Source organism: Danio rerio, chromosome 8 (genome assembly GCF_049306965.1).
Source record: "Danio rerio strain Tuebingen ecotype United States chromosome 8, GRCz12tu, whole genome shotgun sequence".
Lineage (NCBI taxonomy): Eukaryota > Metazoa > Chordata > Actinopteri > Cypriniformes > Danionidae > Danio > Danio rerio.
The window spans coordinates 45,969,428-45,990,833 of NC_133183.1; the positions used below are offsets into that span (position 1 = coordinate 45,969,428).

At 39.2% G+C, this 21,406-nt stretch overlaps 1 protein-coding gene and 2 long non-coding RNA genes across 4 annotated transcripts in view; 2 read left to right on the forward strand and 1 right to left on the reverse strand.

Annotated features, from left to right (window-relative positions):
• Positions 1 to 13,779, forward strand: part of LOC101882501 (uncharacterized) — a 29,027-nt gene extending 15,248 nt beyond the window's left edge. Inside the window, exons 12-16 of the mRNA XM_073910960.1 lie at positions 5,913 to 6,032; positions 6,233 to 6,277; positions 6,352 to 6,710; positions 6,777 to 8,320; positions 13,696 to 13,779. Of these exons, the coding sequence (XP_073767061.1) occupies positions 5,913 to 5,927 (15 nt within the window). The 3' untranslated portion in view covers positions 5,928 to 6,032; positions 6,233 to 6,277; positions 6,352 to 6,710; positions 6,777 to 8,320; positions 13,696 to 13,779. The remainder of the gene's footprint in view (positions 1 to 5,912; positions 6,033 to 6,232; positions 6,278 to 6,351; positions 6,711 to 6,776; positions 8,321 to 13,695) is intronic.
• On the reverse strand, positions 8,729 to 12,906 carry LOC137488260 (uncharacterized). Of its 2 annotated transcripts, none has more exons than XR_012384690.1 (7): positions 12,204 to 12,906; positions 11,852 to 11,907; positions 11,400 to 11,453; positions 11,172 to 11,293; positions 10,676 to 10,790; positions 9,916 to 10,021; positions 8,729 to 8,971 (listed from the first exon to the last, which is right to left on the reverse strand). It is a non-coding gene; the product is annotated as an uncharacterized lncRNA (long non-coding RNA). The 2 variants fall into 2 exon arrangements; XR_012384691.1 differs by lacking the exon at positions 12,204 to 12,906 and adding an exon at positions 12,024 to 12,104.
• Positions 13,780 to 16,169: 2,390 nt separating the features above from the next.
• Positions 16,170 to 21,140, forward strand: LOC141375889 (uncharacterized). Its single transcript, XR_012384696.1, has 2 exons — positions 16,170 to 17,113; positions 17,299 to 21,140. It is a non-coding gene; the product is annotated as an uncharacterized lncRNA (long non-coding RNA).
• The last annotated feature ends 266 nt before the right edge of the window (positions 21,141 to 21,406 follow it).

The window sequence follows — 21,406 nt, forward strand, 5'->3', positions numbered from 1 at the left end:
CTCGCGGTTCTCCATCAGGAGCAACATCATGCGCTGGTGGAGTTGAAGAAAGATCTAGAACATCGTTTCCAAGTCCTCATGGAGGCCCAGCGGGAGGACCGCGAGGTAATCCGGAGTCTGCTGACCCAGGAGATCCAGCCCGCTTCAACATCTACCGCCCACCCTCCCTATATGCTACAGAAAATGGCGCTGGAGGATGACCCGGAAGTGTTCCTGGATCTTTTTGAAAAGATAGCTGAGGCGTGTGGCTGGCCGCGGGCTGAGTGGCCGGTACGAGTCATCCCGCTGCTCTCGGGCGAAGCCCAGATCGCCGCACAGCAGCTACCGGCCCAGAATCTCCTGGAATACGCTCATCTGAAGCGAGCTATTCTCCAGCGGGCCGGCCGCAACCCGGAGGAGCAACGTCAGCTCTTCCGATCGCTGGTTTTGGCTGAAGGCGGCCGGCCCTTTGCGTTCGCCCAGCAGCTCCGTGACGCCTGCCGCAGATGGCTGGTACAGGATGGCCGAACCACCGCCCAACTGGTGGATGCCGTGGTGCTGGAGCAATTCATCACCCGCCTCCCCTCCCGAACATCGGAGTGGGTCCAGTGCCACCGGCCTGATGATCTGGAGACGGCTATCCGACTGGCGGAGGATCACCTGGTGGCGAGGTCCAGGGTTGGCGAAAGAACCTCTTCTCTCTCTCTCTCTCTTCCCCCTCTCTCTCTCTCTCCTCCTGTTCCCAGGCCCAGACGGCGGGGACCGCCCACACCAGCACCCAGGCGGCGGTGCACAGAGGCGGATCCGCTGAACGTCCCAAGGGGGGCGGGGCCCTATCTGGATGGAGGGGTGGAGCCACGACCCCTGGCGGTTCCCCAGACAATGACAGGTCTCTCTCCGGTTCAATCGGTTGATACTGCTGGCCCCGGGGGTATAGTGAGAATGTCTGGGCCGAGGTATTGGCACCGCGGGCACGAGGATAGCGCACCAAAAGTTTGCTCCATGAAGGAGGTGAGTGCGCTGATTCGCGTTCCCGCCACGCCAATAGTCGCCCCCGGTCGCGACGGGTTATACCGGATACCTGTGAGTATAAAAGGGGGTACATATCAAGCTTTGGTGGATTCGGGGTGTAACCAAACCTCCATCCATCAAAGCCTGCTTCAAGACCCGGCATTGGATACGAGCCGCACTGTAAGGGTAAGGTGTGTGCACGGGGATGTTATTCACTACCCGCTAACGGCAATAGATATTCAATTCCGGGGGAAAAAACATAGTGTAGAGGTAGCGGTTAACCCGCACCTCAAACACCCGCTAATTCTGGGAACTAATTGGCCTGGATTTAATAGATTATTGGGAGTTTTATGTGCGGGTGTTTCTTGGAAGAAGAAATCGCTGGATAGGGGGCGAGTCGCTCAGCTGGGGGAATCCCAAGCAGTGACGTCACGCGCTGACTCAGGGGAAGGGCTGGGAATTTCCCGGTGTAAAGACTTTCCCCTGGAGCAGTCGCGTGATGATACACTAAAACATGCACTCGAAAGAGTGCAGGTTATTGATGGGAAAATCCTCCAGCCTGATAGACCCCTCTCCTATCCGTATTTTGCGGTGATTAATGATAGGGTGTATCGAGTGACCCAAGACGCTCAGACAAAAGAAGATACAACCCAGCTATTAGTACCAAAGAGCCGCCGGGAAATGCTTTTTCAGGCGGCTCATTCTAATCCTATGGCCGGACATTTAGGTCAGGCGGCCACACTAAATCGCCTCATTACCCGATTCTTTTGGCCGGGCATTCACGGTGACGTCAGCAGATGGTGCGCGGCGTGCAGTGAATGTCAGCTGGTAAATCCGCCGGCCACCCCAAAAGCGCCATTGCGCCCTTTACCAATTATGGAGATCCCCTTCGAGAGAATTGGTATGGATCTCATCGGGCCATTAGAGCGATCTGCACGCGGGCATCGGTTTGCATTAGTTCTGGTGGATTATGCAACCCGCTACCCGGAAGCAGTCGCGCTCCGTAACATCTCAGCAAAGAGCGTTGCGGAGGCGCTGTTTCGCCTCATCTCCCGTGTGGGAATCCCCAAGGAGATTCTCACTGATCAAGGCACCGCGTTCATGTCACGCACGATGCGCGAGCTTTACGGATTATTGGGCATTAAATCTATTCGCACCAGCGTCTATCACCCACAAACAGACGGGCTGGTGGAAAGATTTAATCGCACGCTTAAATCAATGATCCATAAATTCGTTCACGAGGACGCGAAAAATTGGGATAAGTGGTTGGAGCCCTTATTATTCGCTGTGCGGGAGGTTCCCCAAGCCTCCACGGGGTTTTCCCCCTTCGAGCTTCTCTACGGCAGACAGCCCAGAGGGGTTTTGGATGTTGTTAGAGAGGCTTGGGAGGACGAGCCTTCTAATAGTAAGAATGAAATTCAATATATCCTGGACCTTAGAGCAAAACTCCACACACTGGGGCGGCTCTCTACAGAGAATTTGCTTAAGGCTCAGGATGACCAACGCCGGCGATATGATAAGGGCACTAAACTCCGTAAATTTTCACAGGGAGATAAAGTACTTGTACTGCTACCCACTTCCAGCTCTAAATTACTCGCCAAGTGGCAAGGGCCGTTTGTGGTCACACGACGAGTCAGTGATCTCGATTACGAGGTGGTTCGTTCGGACAGGGCTGACTCGCGTCAGATTTATCACATTAATCTGCTTAAGCAGTGGAGGGAGCCGGAGGACGTGGCGCTGGCTACGCTTGTTACTAACGAGGATGACCTGGGGCCGGAGAGCTCCGGCCGAGAACGGCCAAGCGCTCTGGTCACCGGGGGCCATCATCTCTCAGCGAGCCAGCTCCTCGACATCCGGCACCTCCAACGTGAATACTCTGACGTATTTTCGCCCCTGCCCGGTCGTACTAACCTGATTCAGCACCATATCGAGACCGAACCGGGCGTGGTCGTTAGGACCCGGCCGTATCGCCTACCTGAACACAAGAAAAAAGTGATTCAGGAAGAATTGAATAATATGTTGAAAATGGGAGTAGTAGAAGAATCCCACAGCGACTGGGCCAGCCCGATTGTCTTGGTGCCTAAGACGGACGGCTCGGTCCGGTTCTGTGTGGATTATCGCAAGGTGAATGCTGTGTCGAAATTTGACGCTTATCCAATGCCGCGTATTGACGAGTTGCTCGACCGGTTAGGTGCTGCTCGATATTACTCGACATTGGATTTAACGAAGGGCTATTGGCAGATCCCCTTATCTCCAATATCCCGCAAAAAAACAGCCTTCACTACGCCGTTTGGATTGCACCAATTTGTGACGCTTCCGTTCGAGCTGTTCGGGGCACCGGCGACGTTTCAGCGCCTGATGGACAAAATACTCGGCCCTCACACAGCATATGCCGCTGCTTATCTAGATGATATCATCATTTACAGTAATGACTGGCAGCGGCATATGCAACATTTGAGGGCGGTATTGTCGGCGCTGAGACGGGCCGGGCTCACGGCCAACCCACGGAAGTGCGCAATTGGGCGAGTGGAGGTAAGGTATCTGGGCTTCCACTTAGGTCACGGGCAGGTGCAGCCCCAAATTGATAAGACTGCAGCCATTGCAACCTGTCCGAGACCTAAGACCAAAAAGGAGGTGAGACAGTTTTTGGGGCTGGCAGGTTATTATAGGCGTTTTGTCCCTAATTATTCGGCCCTTGTCAGCTCATTGACTGATCTCACTAAAAAGGAGGGACCGGATACCGTCCAATGGTCGGAGCAGTGCCAACAGGCCTTCTCAAAGGTAAAATCTATACTTTGCGGGGGGCCGCTATTGCACGCTCCTGACTTTGCTCTCCCCTTTGTTTTACAGACGGACGCATCCGATCGGGGACTGGGGGCGGTTCTCTCGCAGGAGGTGGCGGGAGTGGAACGGCCGGTGCTGTACATTAGCCGCAAACTCAGCAAGAGTGAGGCTAAGTACAGCACCATAGAGAAGGAGTGCCTGGCGATCAGGTGGGCCGTTCTCACTCTCCGCTATTACCTCCTGGGTAGGGAATTCGCTCTCTGTTCAGATCACGCTCCTCTCCAGTGGCTTCACCGCATGAAGGATACCAATGCGCGGATCACCCGTTGGTATCTAGCTTTACAGCCTTTTAAGTTCAAGGTGATCCACAGGCCGGGTGTACAAATGGCTGTAGCCGACTTCCTCTCGAGGGCGGGGGGGGGGGAGGGCTGCAGGCCGGACGGCTCCCCGGCCTGAGGCGGGCGGTGGGGGTATGTGGAGAGGTAAGCGTGATCGAACACCCAATCAGGGGGGAGAGCATGCTAGGAGCCCGGCGGCTAATCAGCGGGTCAATCAGAAATGATAAATAACACCTGTCTTTCTAGTGATTGGGCCGGAGAGACTCCCTTCTTAAGGAGAACGGGAGGAGCAGTCGGGAGAGGAGAGAGCACACACACACACACACATACACCGTTACCTGTGTGGTGGCATTAAACAAGAAATAAAATATTTGCTTACCTGAATCGCCGACCCTGTCTTCTTCTTCCCTCAACAACGAACGTTATTACAGCTGTTAAAGGGTTTCAGAGAAAGGGACAGCACTGCTCTTCATGATGATGTGGCGATGGGCCTGAGCCAGTTTGAGCAGAGACTCTGCAGCCACTTTAGTCGAGTTGAGATCAGGGGAAAGAGAGGAAGAAAGGTAGCCATTCTTCTCTCTCCTGATATGGTTGATGCCCTGACGCTGCTGGTCAGCAGGAGAAGTGAGTGTGGAGTGCTGGACAGTAATGCATTCCTGTTTGCTCGACCAAACTGCCAAAGTCACTATAGAGGTCAGGATTCTCTGAGGGTATATGCTAATGAATGTGGAGCTCAGAATCCAGAGTTTCTGAGATCTACTTATTTGCGTAAACATGTGGCTACTCTCTCCCAAATTCTAAACCTGAAAAACAATGAGTTAGATCAGGTAGCAGACTTTTTAGGGCATGACATTCGTGTACACCGTGATTATTATCGACTGCCAGAAGCCACTACTCAGCTAGCAAAGATTTCAAAACTTCTGCTAGCAATGGAAAAGGGTTGTCTTCCTAATATTCAAGGCAAATCACTTGATGACATTGAGATTGAAGGTATGTCCATTATTGTGTGAGTAGCACATAGGGTCTTACACACTCACAGGGAGGTTTAAGGAAAGTCATATGACTTATTTCTTGTGCATTGTAATGCTGTGTTCACACCAGACACGGTATGCATGAATAAATCACACTATTCGCACTTAAATAGACGCGTGAACATTTTGAGTTTACTCGCGTCATTCGTAGGTCAAATTCTCGTCATGGGCAGGGCTTCTGTTTGCTCGGTGACTCTATCATCATTGCTAAATGGCTTATTAGGAGAATAGCTGTGTTTATGTGCTTTATGAAGGCTGAAAATTTTGTTTGGCGCCATGTCTGAGTTCACTAGACACTTTCAGAGGTGCACCCAGATTTGTGAGTTTATCAACTCCCCCAGAAACTGTTCCTGGATGATAGAGGCTTTTAGTTTGCTTCAGACTGAGCCCAGCCCAGTTTGATCAGCTGTTGTCAGATGTCGGCAGGAGGATTTCCCCACAGACAACAACAACAGGCACTATGTCATAACAAGAGATAGCTCGTTAACGCGGTGTGCAATGTCCACTGAAGTTCAGATATTCCAACTCAAGCGATTTGCACAATTCACTCCACCTCAATTGCACAATTTGCGCCCCAGGATATTTATTTGCATCTTTGCAGTGAGTTAACATGTAAATCACTTGTGCTTGACACTTTATCCATATCTGGTGTGAACACAGCAAAAGATGTAGTGTCATTTGGCATGTTTCATAAATGCTGTATGATTGCTATTTGACTTCTGAATCCAGATATGTATGTTTTTCATGTTGAATTAAATGTTATTTGAAGATGAGATCCAAATAACAGATTGCGATGACAGCGATCATGAAGAAAGTGGTTCTGAAGATGATGGAACTGGAACTGCTGATGATGGGAGTGCTGGAACTGCTAGAGATGCCAGTAATACTGGTATGCTTAAGTTGTTTTTTTTTTTTTAATACAGTTAAAGATATATATTATCCAGCATTTCTAACACAATATAAATTATGTTTGGACAAAAATTGATAAATGCAGCTTATAGAAAACTAACAGGCCTTAAGAAATTGTTTTTTTTTTCTCTGAGTTTTACTTCTGGGTATCCTCATTATTATATTACCTATTTTCTGCAGGGGTTCAGATGCCACTGAATACTGACACCACAGAAGTCCTTGAAGGTACCAGAGGTTTAAATTACAATGCCTCCAATGTAAGTACATGAGCTCAAAAAGTCAGAACTTCTTTTGTACAGAGAGTGAGAATGAGGCAGAACCTCAAATCCCACGGAGATGTCAGAAAGTGCCTTGGACTAATGTTGAAATCACTGCTGTGATGAAACATTTTAAGGGTCATATTGCCAAAGGATCACTGGCAACTAAGCATGAATGCCAGCAATGCAAATCTGCTGAGCACCCTGTTCTGGATAGACGTAGTGCACAGAACATACGTGATTTTGTGAGAAATCGGGGTATTAGCTTAAAAAAGAGAGCCCTAGATAAGTGAGGTTACATACACTGTCTCTTTTGATGTCATTCTGTAACAATAAGCACTTTGGTTGTTTTTGTAGTTTTTTTTTTTCTTAGTGCAAAACTGGTAAGCGAGTAGCACTGTGTAAAGCGCTTTGAGTGCCCAGAAAAGCGCTATATAAATGTAAGGAATTATTATTATTATTATTAGTTCATCTCACTAGAGAAATCTGTTTGATTACCTTTAAGAAGCTAACAGATGAATTTGTCAATTTGGCAATTTCTTGTTGTGGACTGGTTATTAGTCCTTGGTTTTTTGTGGATTTCCACCTGTTACTAAAAGGGTTTGTTTAACCAAAAATTTAAATTGTTATTAAGGATTTAGCGTTATATATAGACAGCATGGGTCCAGAGATGTACAAAGTCCAGAAAGGAATCAAAAACCTATCATCTTCTGATGGAATAAAAAAAATCGGTAACACTTTATAACAACTGCACACTGTGCATCATTTACAAAGCATTAGCAAATAAAGAATTCATTATCTGTTAAGCATTAACTCTATATTAATAAGCGTTAGTAAGCAATTTATAACTGCAGCTACAAATGCTCTGTTCTTGACTTACAACCAAATTAATAATGTGCTTAATAATTGTACTTTCATACTCTGTTAATGATTTATTTTTCATTACTAAATTAAGTATCGAATTATTTACAAACCAGTTATTTAAGCATAGTTGGTGTTTTTTAAGATAATTCAGAATGAGTTGGTAAATGATTAATAAACTATTAAAATTAACATTTATAAATCTTAGTATTCAGGCATTTACTAATAGTTAATTTATATGTTAATAAATTTTTTATTAACTAAACTTTATCCAGTTTCGTGACCTAATATAATGTGAGGACTATTTATGCTTTATAAACCCCTAATAAATGACAGTCAGTTGAGATAGATATAAGTTAACAGAGTCAGTTAAATTCTAAACAGGAAAAATGAATAAAAATGACTTTATTCATTCCTATTCATTTGAAGATACACAAATGAAACTGTACTTTAAATTAAAAAATACATTTTTTTGCAACCTTATCTAAAATAAAATGACTGTAAAGTTTGAACATTGCATCTTATCATATTGTTAAATTGTTATGTTGTTGTTTTATCCAGTTTTATGACGTATTTTGACAATCCTGTTATTTAGCATTCTTTAGATGATTTGGCATCATCATTTAACAGCAATTTTAATTTTTAGAAAAGATTGCAAAGATTATTGTTCATTTGTTGCTCAGTAACAACTAAACAACTTTAGTTGTCATTTATAAGGGATTTATAAAGCATAAATAGTTCTCACTTTAGGTCACAAAACTGCATAAGGTTGAGTTAATAAAGCATTTATTAACACATAGTAACCATTAATATATGCCTCAATAGTAAGATAAATGTATAAAAGTAATTGATATATAAATTACTGAATTTAACAAACTCATTCTGAATGATCTTAAAAACCTCCAACTACTCTTAAATACAACTGGTTTGTAAATGATGCGATACTTAATTTAGTCATGAAAAAATCATGAACAGAGTATGGAAGTACAATTATTAAGCACAATATAAATGTGGTTTTAAGTCAAGAATACAGTATTTGTAGCTGCAGTTCAAACTGCTTACTAACGTTAATTAATGTAGAGTTAATGCTTAACAGATAATGTATTCACTAGATGCTAATGCTTTGTAAATGATGCGTAGTGTGTACACTGTAAACGATTTCTTGTTAAATTAACAGTAAGTTACTGGCAACAATTATCCAGTAGCTGCTGTATTTCATAAAACAGTAACATTACTGTAATACTAATTACTTTAGTATTAGATTTACTGTAAAATGTAATACATCATTTTACTGTTTTCTTTTTATACTGTAACACCAATTACAGTAGTAATACACATACTGCAAAACTGAAAACAGTATTTTACTGTACATTTTTACCATGCAGAACTACGGTATTTTAACGTTACTTTCATTATTACTGTATAGTATTTTACAGTTATTAAATGTTATTTTATTGTATTTAATAGTGCTACTTTATAAAGAGCAAAAAGTTCAAAAATTGCACAAATGTTATTTTAACTGTTCAAGAAATACAAGAAAATTAAAGAATATGAAACTTTAACTTCACAATAAAAGTTTATTGTGTAAACCCTACTGAAACAGTAGCAATTATTCAATATAACACAGCAACAGAACACTAATGAAAAATTGATCAGTAAAACCAGTCAACAATTAATGCATCAAAAAGTATTACAATTTTAAAAACAGATGAAAATACTGCTACAAGACACGAAATGATGAAGGCCAAATGATGTTGTGGAAAAGGGACAGTGAAAAAGGGCAGGAGCACTTCTGATGATCCTGCAAAAACGACAAGCAAAATCAATCACTGGAGTAAAAACTAATCATGCCTCAAATTATTTCATTCATTCAGAAACCAAACACTGTACTGCTGTTTTATATATATAAAACACTGTTTTTTATCGTTTTTGTTGGCAAAATACAGATTGTTGTCTATTTACAATTACACTAACGTTAATGGGGAAAAGATCAGTCAAGTCAACACTAGTCAAGTGTCCACACAGGTATGTAAAAAATAAAGTCTCATCTTAACTTAATGTCTGACTCTGTATAGCTTGAATATCTGATTCCATGACCACTCTAGCACTTCCACGAATTTAAGAGGGGTAAACACAGTTAATTCTGACCTTAAGAGGCTACATATTAAAAATAAATAAATAAATAAAATAATTAATTTAACGTGACTAATGTTAATCAAGTACTTTTAGGCTTTTAACATGTGAAAATCTACTTCTAACTTACAGACAAGATTACGTTAGAGAACATGAAAGCCATGGGTGATTTAAAAAAAAAATAATGCTAATGATGAGTTACTGACATTTGGTTCGCATAAAACAAAGTAATCACTAAGCATTCATTTTTGGCAAAATCTGCCGAGAGGTGCAGCGACACGATCAAATGTGTTAAAGTTGAGCAAAGAAATTAAGAGTAGTCAAGCAGTCTATTACATGAAATGTTTGTGATAATATTTTGCGGTCAATTCGTATTACTGTATTTCAATATGCAGTGATGGCATGTCAGTGAGACAAATAAATATTATTACACCTCTCCAGTGACATTTCCTCAAATTAAATCATCATAACGTTACTGTGCACAGCATCAGTAAAACGTTAAGAATAATTTAAATACCAAATTTTAAAACAGTCACTGCTGATTACAAACTAACATTAAAGAAGAATTACAGAAATCCTTAATGCATGATAATATGAAGATTTATTACTCACTGATGTCGAAGCACTTCGTCAGAGATGTAGACAGGACAGAATATGTGCCATCAAATGAGCTCTTGTGCAGTCTTTGTTGGACATCAAGGTAGTATGTTCACCCACACTGTAAAAAAAAAAAAATCTGTTATTTTACATGTTTTTTTCCCAGAAGCTAGGGTAATAGAGTCATTTGGTTAAGTGGTTTAAAATAATTTTATTTATTTAATACTTGCTTACCCATATATAGATGTAAAAGTAACCAAAATAAATAATTCATTAAAATGTGTGGGATACTAAGCATGTTTGGTCTACAGAGAGAAGTAAACATTTACTTTAAGCATTGATCCTAATGAATCTATTTCTGAACTACATCCAACCTCACCTCTGAAACAGCATTTTTGAGCATTTAGATCAGGGGTGCTCAACCCTGTTCCTGGAGATCTACCTTTCCGCAGAGCTTACCTGCAACCTTTATCAAGAACACCTGTCTTTATTTACCAAGTGCTCCTTCAGATACTATTTAGTTTGTTTAGTTGTGTTTGATCAGGGTTGGAGCTAAACTCTGCAGAAAGGTCGATCTCCAGGAACAGGGTTGAGCACCAATGTTTAAGACAATAAAAAATAAGACATCTAGATGATATTATATATTCAATCATTTGTGGAATTTAAATGACTTATATTCAGTATATACATAACATAAAATTAGAATAAGAATAAAAAAAATAATACTCTATGCCAAATAAAATACTTCAGATCTAAATAAAGCAGGTGATTTTACCTAAAGGTTCCTTTCCTCCAGTTAGTTTAGTTGCAGATCCCTCCACATCTGTGCTTTATTTGGTTCTTGACTTAAGAGTAACTGGTGTCACATTCCAGGTCCATCACAATCTGAGCTAGAAAGACAATATGGCAAAAGACAAGACACATATAAATAAGTCTCAGAATAAAATATTTAAAAGGATAGTTTACTATTCTGCCACCATTACTCCATGTGTTTTAAATCCATTTAAATTTCTGTTGAACACTAAAGCAGATATTTTGAAGAATGTTAGAAACCAGAAACTATTGACATCCATATTTGAACCAAATTTCTTTAAAAAAAAATATGTGTTTGTGTTCAATGGAACAAAAAAAAAATCGAACTATTTTGAAACAAGTGGAGGATGCCAAAGATGCCATTATTTTCATTTTTGGGTGAACTGTCCCTTCAATTCAAGTGTCACGCATTACTCATAAAAACTGATGTATCGCTTGAGGAAAACTAAATCAAGTACCTCCTGTGAGCAAGCAGAATCATTATGCCATTGTATTCAGCCAACTGACCCAGCCGAGGCTCGAACCAGCAACCTTCTTGCTGTGACGTGACAGCACTACCTACTGTGCCACTGCGTCGCTACTGGAAGAAGAAGTAAAAGAGGTTGTACATGAAACTCCTCACAACAAATCTGTGAACAACTTGACATTTCAAAATCTAATAAAAATAAGGAAGACATCAACATTACCTTGAATAATCAAGAGAGGAGTGATTGGTAGCATCAGTTTTTCAGCATCAATTGCTAAAGGTGCAAAAAAGATAAATATAATAAGAGTAAAATAAGACTTAAAATTTAATAATCTAAATCTATGGTACAACCATACAAATCTGTATGGGGTTCAAATAAATTTGTATACAAATCATTCCCTACACCTGAACACCAAAAATAAAATGTACAATTAATGACACACTATACAATAAGCTCATTAACCAGTGAGAAATAGACAATTAATATAAATTATGTTAATATTAACGTTAGCTTAAAAGACATCAACTGAATTTTATTATCAGCTCAATTTAATAAAACAGTTAGACTTGCTGACCTCATTGTGAGTTTAGTTTGAATAACAAACTTACAGTTTACAAATTTAACCATAATGATAACTTGGTCATAATGACCACATGAAGACCAGAGCTTACCTTAACGTTAAACGTTTAACTTTTCATGGTGACTTTGCCTTCATCTCAGTGTTGTGCTGAAATAGAGAATTCATTAATGCAGTTAACCCCAAGTAAAAGTTACGTTTTTTTTTCAGGTAACTTAACGTTACTATGGTCAAAAACTCACTCAAGATAAACTCACTGTAATTACCTTATCTAATACCTCGCAAACACTACAAACACGGTCTGGCGTCGAATAACGTGACATAAGTACCTAACTTACAGTACAACTAAAGTAACTTGGTTAATTATTTTAAATTACACACACACTACACGTAAATATACACAAAACAATCCTTTAACGAACAGAATTTAACTTTTAAACACTTACCGAGGATGAATTCACTGGAAGAAAAGGCGACAGGTGGATTTCAAATTAGAAGAGCCATTGCTTGCCTGGTGAAGGTCGAATCGAGTCGGCTCGGCTTTATGAATCGGCTCCTTAGAACAGTAAAGAGTCGAATCCGCCTAAAACCGATTCCTTTTTGTATATTATTGTAAGACACAACAATGAATCATTACTATTTCGTTATACTGCTCGGCCACACACATTTATACACATAATGTGCTTGTGAACACGTGTGATAAAATAATTCCCGAGCAAACGGTTCAATCCGATTCGGTGTCGTTTGTGTGCTGAACCGAACCAGTGCAAACGTGATATTGATAAAATAGTAATATTGTTTTTTTCTTCTCACTTTACCAGCGAAAATATTACATATATCTGGCTTTAACAATAAGAATAAGGTTCGCTTGAAGTGTTTTGAGAATTAATATTTTTTTCTCCCAGAGTTCATTTCACACCAACAAGCAAATATAATGGCGGATGAGAAAAGCCAGATCATATCATAAATATTGCGTTTAATATGTCACGAAATGAAGTTTTAACAGTTTTTCATGCGAGAATGTAGCTCTTCCAAACTCAAATCTGTGGTTTGTTTTTAGATATCATGTTTAATTTTAAGTGTGCTTTGCCGATAGGGGAGATTCTGACCTCCAGGTGATGACGGCGCTCCATCACTCATGTATCCGGCAAACCTCATGCTTTAATCGGCCTAGACATTATTGAGACATGCCCTGTCTTCGATGACTAGATAATAAATGTGTTATGAAATAAAGTTTTAACCGTTTTTCATGCGAGAATGTAGTTGCTTTAAACTCAATTCTGTGGTTTATTTATTAAGATAGTGCGTATTTTAAAATGTTGTTTTGAAAATGCGGAGATATGGGACCTCTACGGTGGCCCATGGGTGCCCAATATTCTTGAATCCGTCTAAAGCAGGTTGGTCACTCTGACATTTAAGCTGACTTTAAAATCATTTTGTGTGTTTAACAGTCTTTGGTTACGTGAATCAATTTATTTTTGTTCCAATTTACGTTTTGGTTTAGCACAAAGTTATGTTTATTAAATATTATTTAATATTTCCATGTTGCCTTATAAAGTGCACCCAAAAATGGAAAACCAGGGGACAGTTTAATGCACTGAACAGTCTGAAGAAACTGGTTAGGTTATTTACTTCACAAAATAATTTGTCTAAAAATAAATAAACATAATAATCATAATATATAGTGTGTGTGGAGTTGTTCTTGGTCATTTGCAGTACTGTATTTAGATACACAGTAACAGATTTTTCCCCAAAATTCATTATAAAATCTACAGTAACATACTGTTAACCATGTTCACAGTATAGAAAAGTTGAAAATACATTGTTATACTGTGAAAACAACAATATATACAGTAACACACTGTGCACAGCTTATACAGTAAAAAACTGTTGAGAAATGCAGTATAATACTGTGAAAACAACAGAAATCGTTTACAGTGTAGTTATTAAAAAGCGTTAACAAGAAATCTTCAATTTTATTATTATGAAGCTACAAAACTTTTGTGCACACAAATAACATCTTTGTCAAACATGTTCTTCTCTTTAGTGACAGTTCAGGGATTTCGTTCACAAGAATACTTTGTTTTTGTACCTATTTTTTACCTTTTTTGGAGGGTCAGAGAATTCTTAGGTCACATCCAAAATATCCTAATTTGTGCTTCAAAGGTGAACAAAGGTATCATGGAATTAGAATATAGTTATTCATAAGAGAATTTACTAATTTGATTGAACTAAGATTTGCAGCATTTGTGCTCAATGTTAAAGAATGTTTTGTGAGGTACTTTAGTGGCAAGACTTTTTTGTAATTTTATTTAAAGATACATTTTAAGTTGGTGGATATTGTTATTTTTGTTGTGTTTTGTATGGTCTCCTGTTTTATAGACAGATTACACTATTGAATTTATTTATTTTATTTATTTATTTATTTAGTTAGTTATTTTTATAGTGGTGGATTTCACAATTAAATCCTTTTGTTTGTTTATATTTGTCACTGTGTTAAATTGTTAATAAAGTACTTCTAAAATGTATAGGTGTGGTGTATGATCATGTTCCAGACCAGTGAATCATATTGTTCACTATCCTATTGAATGATGGGTAGATGTGTATTGTTTAGGAGCCGGTACTCTTTAAACACTTCAGTCTTAGTAATGTAGCATAGTGTTGTGTTTGTGTGTTGTGTATGATCGTGTACCTCTAAAATACATTGGTCCCAGTAATCCACAGAACTAACATGTTGTGTGTGTTGTAAAATTACTGTCCTAATAATTCAATAGGCCCCTATATAGACCAATTATGTAATAGGCGGGAACATTTTTGGAGGGGCGTGGCTGTCCTTGTACACCACCATAATATCATACAGTAAAATTATTCATTTTATTATGTGTATAGAAAATCCAAAGTGATGTATGAGATCTGCAGAGGGAAAACAAAATTTTTGATATGTTTATTATATCTGTAGGACATCGGGAAAGGGGTGTCCCCTTATACAACCACCCAACTTGTTTGGTGATCAAAGTCCTTCTATACCACAAAAACCAGTATGTGTGTGTGTGTGTGTGTGTGTGTGTGTGTAGGTGATTGCAGACTTCACAGCATATTTACAGCTCAACTTTTTCTGGTGAAAACTGGTAAAATGAGGATTAAACATGGATTGACTTCTGTAAGATACATCTCTGTTTTTATTTAACAAATAATACAAATACTTGCTTATGCAAAAAACTTTTAAACTCTGCTAAGCACTTTAATCTAACATGTTTGTTTTTAAATAATATGTTTGTTTTTAAATAATATGGTTTACCACTTTTTAACTGAAAAAAAAAAATTGGAACAACTGTCAGATATTAGCATGTGAAAACATTTAAGTGAAAATGTACACCTTTTCTTGAAATAAAACCAACCTTTTTCCTTTTCTAAACATGTATGTACACATTTGAGAATTTTAAGCACTTAATTGTCCAATACACACCAAATCGTAACATTACAATGTCACTAATACAAGCTGCTTTTACAATTTACATCGTAAAAGTGATATAGAAATAAAAAAGAATTAGATAGAATTTCTATGTGGAAATAGAAAACAACAAAAATAATTTTACCTAGCTGCTGTTCATAATGTATTTGAACAAGATATATTACATGTCAATGCAAAAAATTAAGTGCTATAAATGAAAATAGCAGTTATATAAACAGAAACAAACATATAAAGCAAAAGTGTCGTGACTGCCTGTGTCCACCAGAGGGCGCGATGAACTCAGAGGGCGAACTACAGCTGCCAAGAGCTACAAGTCCATACATTCCTTCGTGCACACACCCGGTCTTCATTCTATACTGATTTGCAATACACAGCTGTCTCCGTTTTGTTGTTGATTTCTTGAACTATATATACAGCCATTGTCCCATTATTTGTCAGTTCGTTGTGTTTGGTATGTTGTTCTGAGAAGTTTTTTTGTATCCTGTCATAGTTCTTGAGTCTTGTTTCTAGTTATCTGTTATAGTTCCTTGTTTTGTTTTTTTGTTTCTTGTTATTTTGTTACTTTGATTTTTGTGTTTTTTTTTTTTTCTGTTACCGCCTGTTACCATCATTAAATGCCCTTGGATCCACACCTTTTGTCTCTGTCCTTGTCAACATACCCTGACAAGTGTTTCTACCAAAATGCCTGGTGCTTTAAGGATGAGTGTGTACTACAGGTGGATCTCAAACTCACTCACCTTCATGGAGCATACTCTTGCATCATACTGTTAAGTGTTGCATTGTGTACATGCTTTACTAAAAAGATAGGTCTTTATTTTAGTTTTGAACTGAAAGCGTGTGTCTAAGCCTTGGGCATTATCTACTTTTGCATGCTGAAGGAAGGATGACACCATGGCTGAAGTATTCCTTTTAGACAAATAATTTAATGTTTTAAAACACAAAGTTTTACAAATGGCAATAAGCACAGAAATGTTGATCAGGCACTGACATATTCTGGCGAAAGAGTGATGTGATTAATATATGTGATTAATTTTATATGGTAACTTTTACACCATCGATAATGTAGATTTTAATTCGTTTAACAACAGAAAATGAGTAAATAGTTCTAGCAATAGCACCTTTAAAGCTTTATAACTTAACAGGCAGCCAGTGTAAAGAGGATAACATTGGAGTTAAAGGGTCATATTTTATATTATTACCAGCGAACAGAGCATTACAGTAATCCAGCTTATAAGTCATAAAAGCATTAACAAGCTTTTCTGCATCTTTGATTGATTGCATGTTTAGTATCTCAGTGATATTTGTCAGCTGAAAGAAGGCAGTTTTTGTGAGATGAATGATATGATTTTCAAAAGTTAAGTTGCTGCTAACACAGGTCTTTTACAGTAAAGCTAATATTAAATTGTATTTCTCTAATTGCAGGTTAAGTTGTGAGATCTGCTATGTTCAGGATTTTGGCCCTATAAGTAATGCTTCATACTCACCAGCAGTGACTTTTGTAGCAGCTTGTCACTCTGGGTGGTCAAACTCAGGTCTGTGTAAATATGTAAAGTATGTATTACATTATGTGTTTTGTAGCGAGCACACAAATGCCACGTCGCCCTGGTCGCAGATCCACCTCAGCTGGATCATCATTAACACCGGATCGATCACAGCTGGACCTCATCAGAAGGAGAGGCATATAAGCCAAACCCACGCCAGAGGAAGATGAGCTTCATTCTACTAATGACTCCCTGCACTAATGCTTGTCTCTCTGTCTCTCCTCCACAGCAGACTCCAGCTCGTGACAGTCCCACACCCGACTACTCACTGTCCTTCACCGACTTCCCGGAGCACCAGAGCACCTCACCTCTAAGAAGAGCACCATATTCACACCCTGCACTTGTAAATAAAGCACCCTCCGGGGACTTGTCTGTAAACTCATCCAACTGTGTCGGTGTTTACCCTCTGCCTCGATACAACTGGTGGAGAATGCGGGCAATTACAGAGGGAAAAAATTCAGAAATCAACACTTACCAGTAAGGAGAAATAATCGCTGAATTTTTTTTCTTCTTTTCTTTGTGTTACAGACAGGCATCCGCTCTCTCTCTCCCACTCACGATCTCTTGCTTGGCTGTCATCCTCTCCTGAGTCATGTCGTTGAAAGAAGTAGTACGCCATCTAGCGGAAATTTCAAGAAAACAACAGGTAATAACCGAACAGCTCACCGCCAGACAAGAACAAATGGAGCAACAGCTGTCATTAAGAAATAAACGTACTGTGTGCTCCAGAAAAAATCTATTAAGAATCAAACCAGAAAAACCAGTAGAAAGTGAAAATACAAATTTCGTAAAACTTGGTCTCCTAAACATCAGGTCACTTGCACCTAAAGCACTTATCATTAATGAAATAATAACAGAAAACAATCTTAATGCACTGTCTCACTGAAACCTGGCTGAAATAAAATGACTATATTAGCTTAAATGAAGCAACTCCTCCAGGATTCTTATATAAACATGAGGCTCGTCAAACGTGTCGTGGTGGTGGAGTTGCATCAATCTTTAGTGATTTCCTTATTATTAAACAGAGAAACTGACTTATGTTTAGCTCCTTTGAAGTATTATCGCTTAATGTTCAGCTTCCAGATACTATACAAAAACCTATGTTATCTCTCGCTTTAATCACCATATATAGACCCCCAGGACCCTTTGTCAAATTTCTAAAAGAATTTTCTGATTTTATTTCTGACTTACTAGTCAAAACTGATAAAATGCTAATGGTAGGTGACTTTAACATCCACATAGATGACGCTAATGATACATTAGGGCTCGCGTTTATGGATTTAATACACTCACTTGGGATAAAGCAAAACGTTGTGGGTCCAACCCATCGCTTAAAGCATACATTAGATCTAATTCTGTCTTATGGAATCGAGGTTATTGACGTAGACATTATACCACAAAGTGATGATATTACAGATCACTACCTCTTACTATATAAGCTGTGTTTACCTGAAATCAGCAAACCCGCTCCAATACTCCGCCCTAGTAGAACTATTGTTCCGTCAACTAAAGATGAATTTATAAATAACTTACCTGATCTTTCTCTATTTCGTAATGCACCCGCAAACTCAAATGATCTTGATGTAGTAACCAGCAGTATGGATGCCATCTTTACTAGCACACTAAATACTGTGGCACCCATCAAATTAAAAAAGGCTAGAGAGATTAAAACTATACCATGGTATAATAGTCATACTCGTGCGCTCAAAACAACAACCCGCGCCCTGGAACGTAAATGGAAAAAAACTAATTTAGAGGTCTTTAGAATTGCGTATAAAACATTGTGTCCAGCTATAGGAGGGCTCTAAAATCTGCCAGGACCGAGCACCTGCGCAAACTGATAGAAAATAATCATAACAATCCTAGATTTTTATTTAACACCATCTCTAAATTAGCAAATAATCGGTCATCCTTGGAACAAACTACTCCACCGCAAATTAGTAGTGATGACTTCATGAATTTTTTCAGTAATAAAATAGAAGGCTTTAGACAAAAAATAGGAGATGCCAAACTTTCTGCACCGGCTTATACTCCAAATCCTGTAAATATTTCATTAAATCATAATAATAACCTACACTGCTTCAAAATCATAGAACATGAAGAGTTAGTAAAAATTAAAAATAGCTCTAAACCAGCTACGTGTATGCTGGACTCAATTCCAACAAAATTACTGAAAGAGCTGCTACCTGCTATAGGAGAACCTCTTCTTAACATTATCAACTCTTCTTTATCTATAGGCCATGTTCCAAACTCTTACAAGCTAGCTGTTATTAAGCCTATTATTAAGAAAGCGCAACTAGACACCAACAACTTAGCTAACTATAGGCCTATTTCAAATCTTCCATTTATGTCTAAAATACTAGAAAAAGTTGTTTCCACTCAATTATGCTCTTTTCTGCAGACGAACAATATTTTTAGAAGTGTTTCAGTCAGGTTTCAGGGCTCACCACAGTACAGAAACCGCCTTAGTGAAAATAACCAATGATTTACTCTTAGCTGCTGACCGAGGGTGCGTCTCGCTATTAGTTTTACTCGATCGTAGTGCGGCATTTGATACCATTGACCACAATATCCTCATAAATCGCTTAAAGTCTACAGGTGTCCAGGGACAGGCTCTACAATGGTTTAAGTCATACTTAACTGACCGCTACCAGTTTGTGAATCTTAATGGACAGCCTTCACAAATCTGCCCAGTAAAGTATGGGGTGCCTCAAGGATCAGTTTTAGGCCCTTTACTGTTTACAATTTACATGCTCCCTCTGGGAGACATTATTAGAAGACATGGGATCAGCTTTCACTGCTATGCAGATGATACTCAATTATATATTTCAACTAAACTTGACGAGACGTCTGAACTTTCTAAACTAACTGAGTGTATCAAAGACATCAAAGACTGGATGACCAACAATTTTCTTCTCTTAAACTCCGACAAAACAGAATTATTACTTATTGGGCCTAAATCTTGCACACAGCAGATCTCGCAACTCAATTTACAATTAGAAGGATACAAAGTTAGCTTTAGCTCTACTATAAAAGATTCGGGTGTCATATTTGACAGCAATCTAACTTTTAAAAACCATATATCCCATGTCACAAAAACTGCCTTCTTTCATCTGAGAAATATCGCTAAATTACGAAATATGCTATCCATCTCAGATGCAGAAAAGCTAGTCCATGCTTTTATGACTTCGAGACTGGATTACTGTAATGCTCTATTTGCTGGCTGCCCAGCATCCTCTATTAACAAACTTCAATTAGTACAAAATGCAGCAGCCAGAGTTCTGACCAGGTCTAGAAAATATGATCATATAACCCCAATTTTATCCTCCCTACACTGGCTGCCTGTTAAGTTTCGTATTGAATTTAAAATATTACTTCTCACCTATAAAGCTCTAAATAATCTAGCTCCTGTTTATCTAACCAACCTTCTGTCTCACTACAAACCAACTCGCTCTTTAAGATCTCAAAATTCAGAGCTTCTGGTAGTACCTAGAATAGCAAAATCAAGTAAAGGAGGTCGAGCCTTCTCTTTCATGGCTCCTACACTCTGGAATAGCCTTCCTGATAACGTCCGAGGCTCAGACACACTCTCCCAGTTCAAAACTAGATTAAAGACCTATCTGTTTAGTAAAGCATACACTCAATGCATCACCTAGCGGGTTCCACACTGGCTTCTACATCTTACTTATATACACTATGAACAGCAGCTACGCTAATTATTCTCTTTATTCTCTATTTTCACCTGGGGATACTCATCCCGAGGTCCTCAGATTATGCGGAGTCACTGATTGGATCCAAGACCAGCGACGTGATGATCCCAAGGATTCCATATCCGGGACCAGGCCATATCCTGAGCTGCTGATGGTCGTGGGGAGTGGAGAACATGAGTCTGATTCCAGCGACGCTCCAGGGACAGACGAGTCTTCGCTGAGGCCATCTTCCAGCCTAAACCACGACGAATGAAGTTCTGCACAAGACTTTTGGCCAGCGGAGAAATTAAAATGGTCGTGCCCAACTGAGTCTGGTTCTCTCAAGGTTTTTTTTTTCTTCACTCCCATCAGGTGAAGTTTTTTTTTTTTCCCTCTCCGCTGTCGCCACTGCCTCACATGGTTCAGGATTGGTAGAGCTACGCATCGATGAATTGGCTCTTCAGTGTTTGAACTCTCAGTAATGATTAAATCACACTGAACTGAGCTAAACTGAACTGAACTTAAACACTAAAACCTGAACCACACTGTTCCAGTTACTGAACCACACTGTTCCAGTTACTGAACCACACTGTTCCAGTTACTATGACCATTTATGTGAAGCTGCTTTGACACAATCTACATTGTAAAAGCGCTATACAAATAAAGCTGAATTGAATTGAATTGAATTTAATAAAATTGACACTACTTTTACGATTAGTTAAACTAGGGATACTAACGATAACTTGATTGATTTATTAAAACCGATAGACCTTATCGATGACTGATTAAGCATGGACATTTAATAAGTTATGCTTTGTGCTGCAAGATGCGTTTCTGATTTCACACCTTACATAATCAAGTGTGTATAGTTTACGTTACTCTATGGAGTCCTGCACTCTCTTGACTTTGCATATTGGTTATGCACATATTGATCATACCCTGTTATG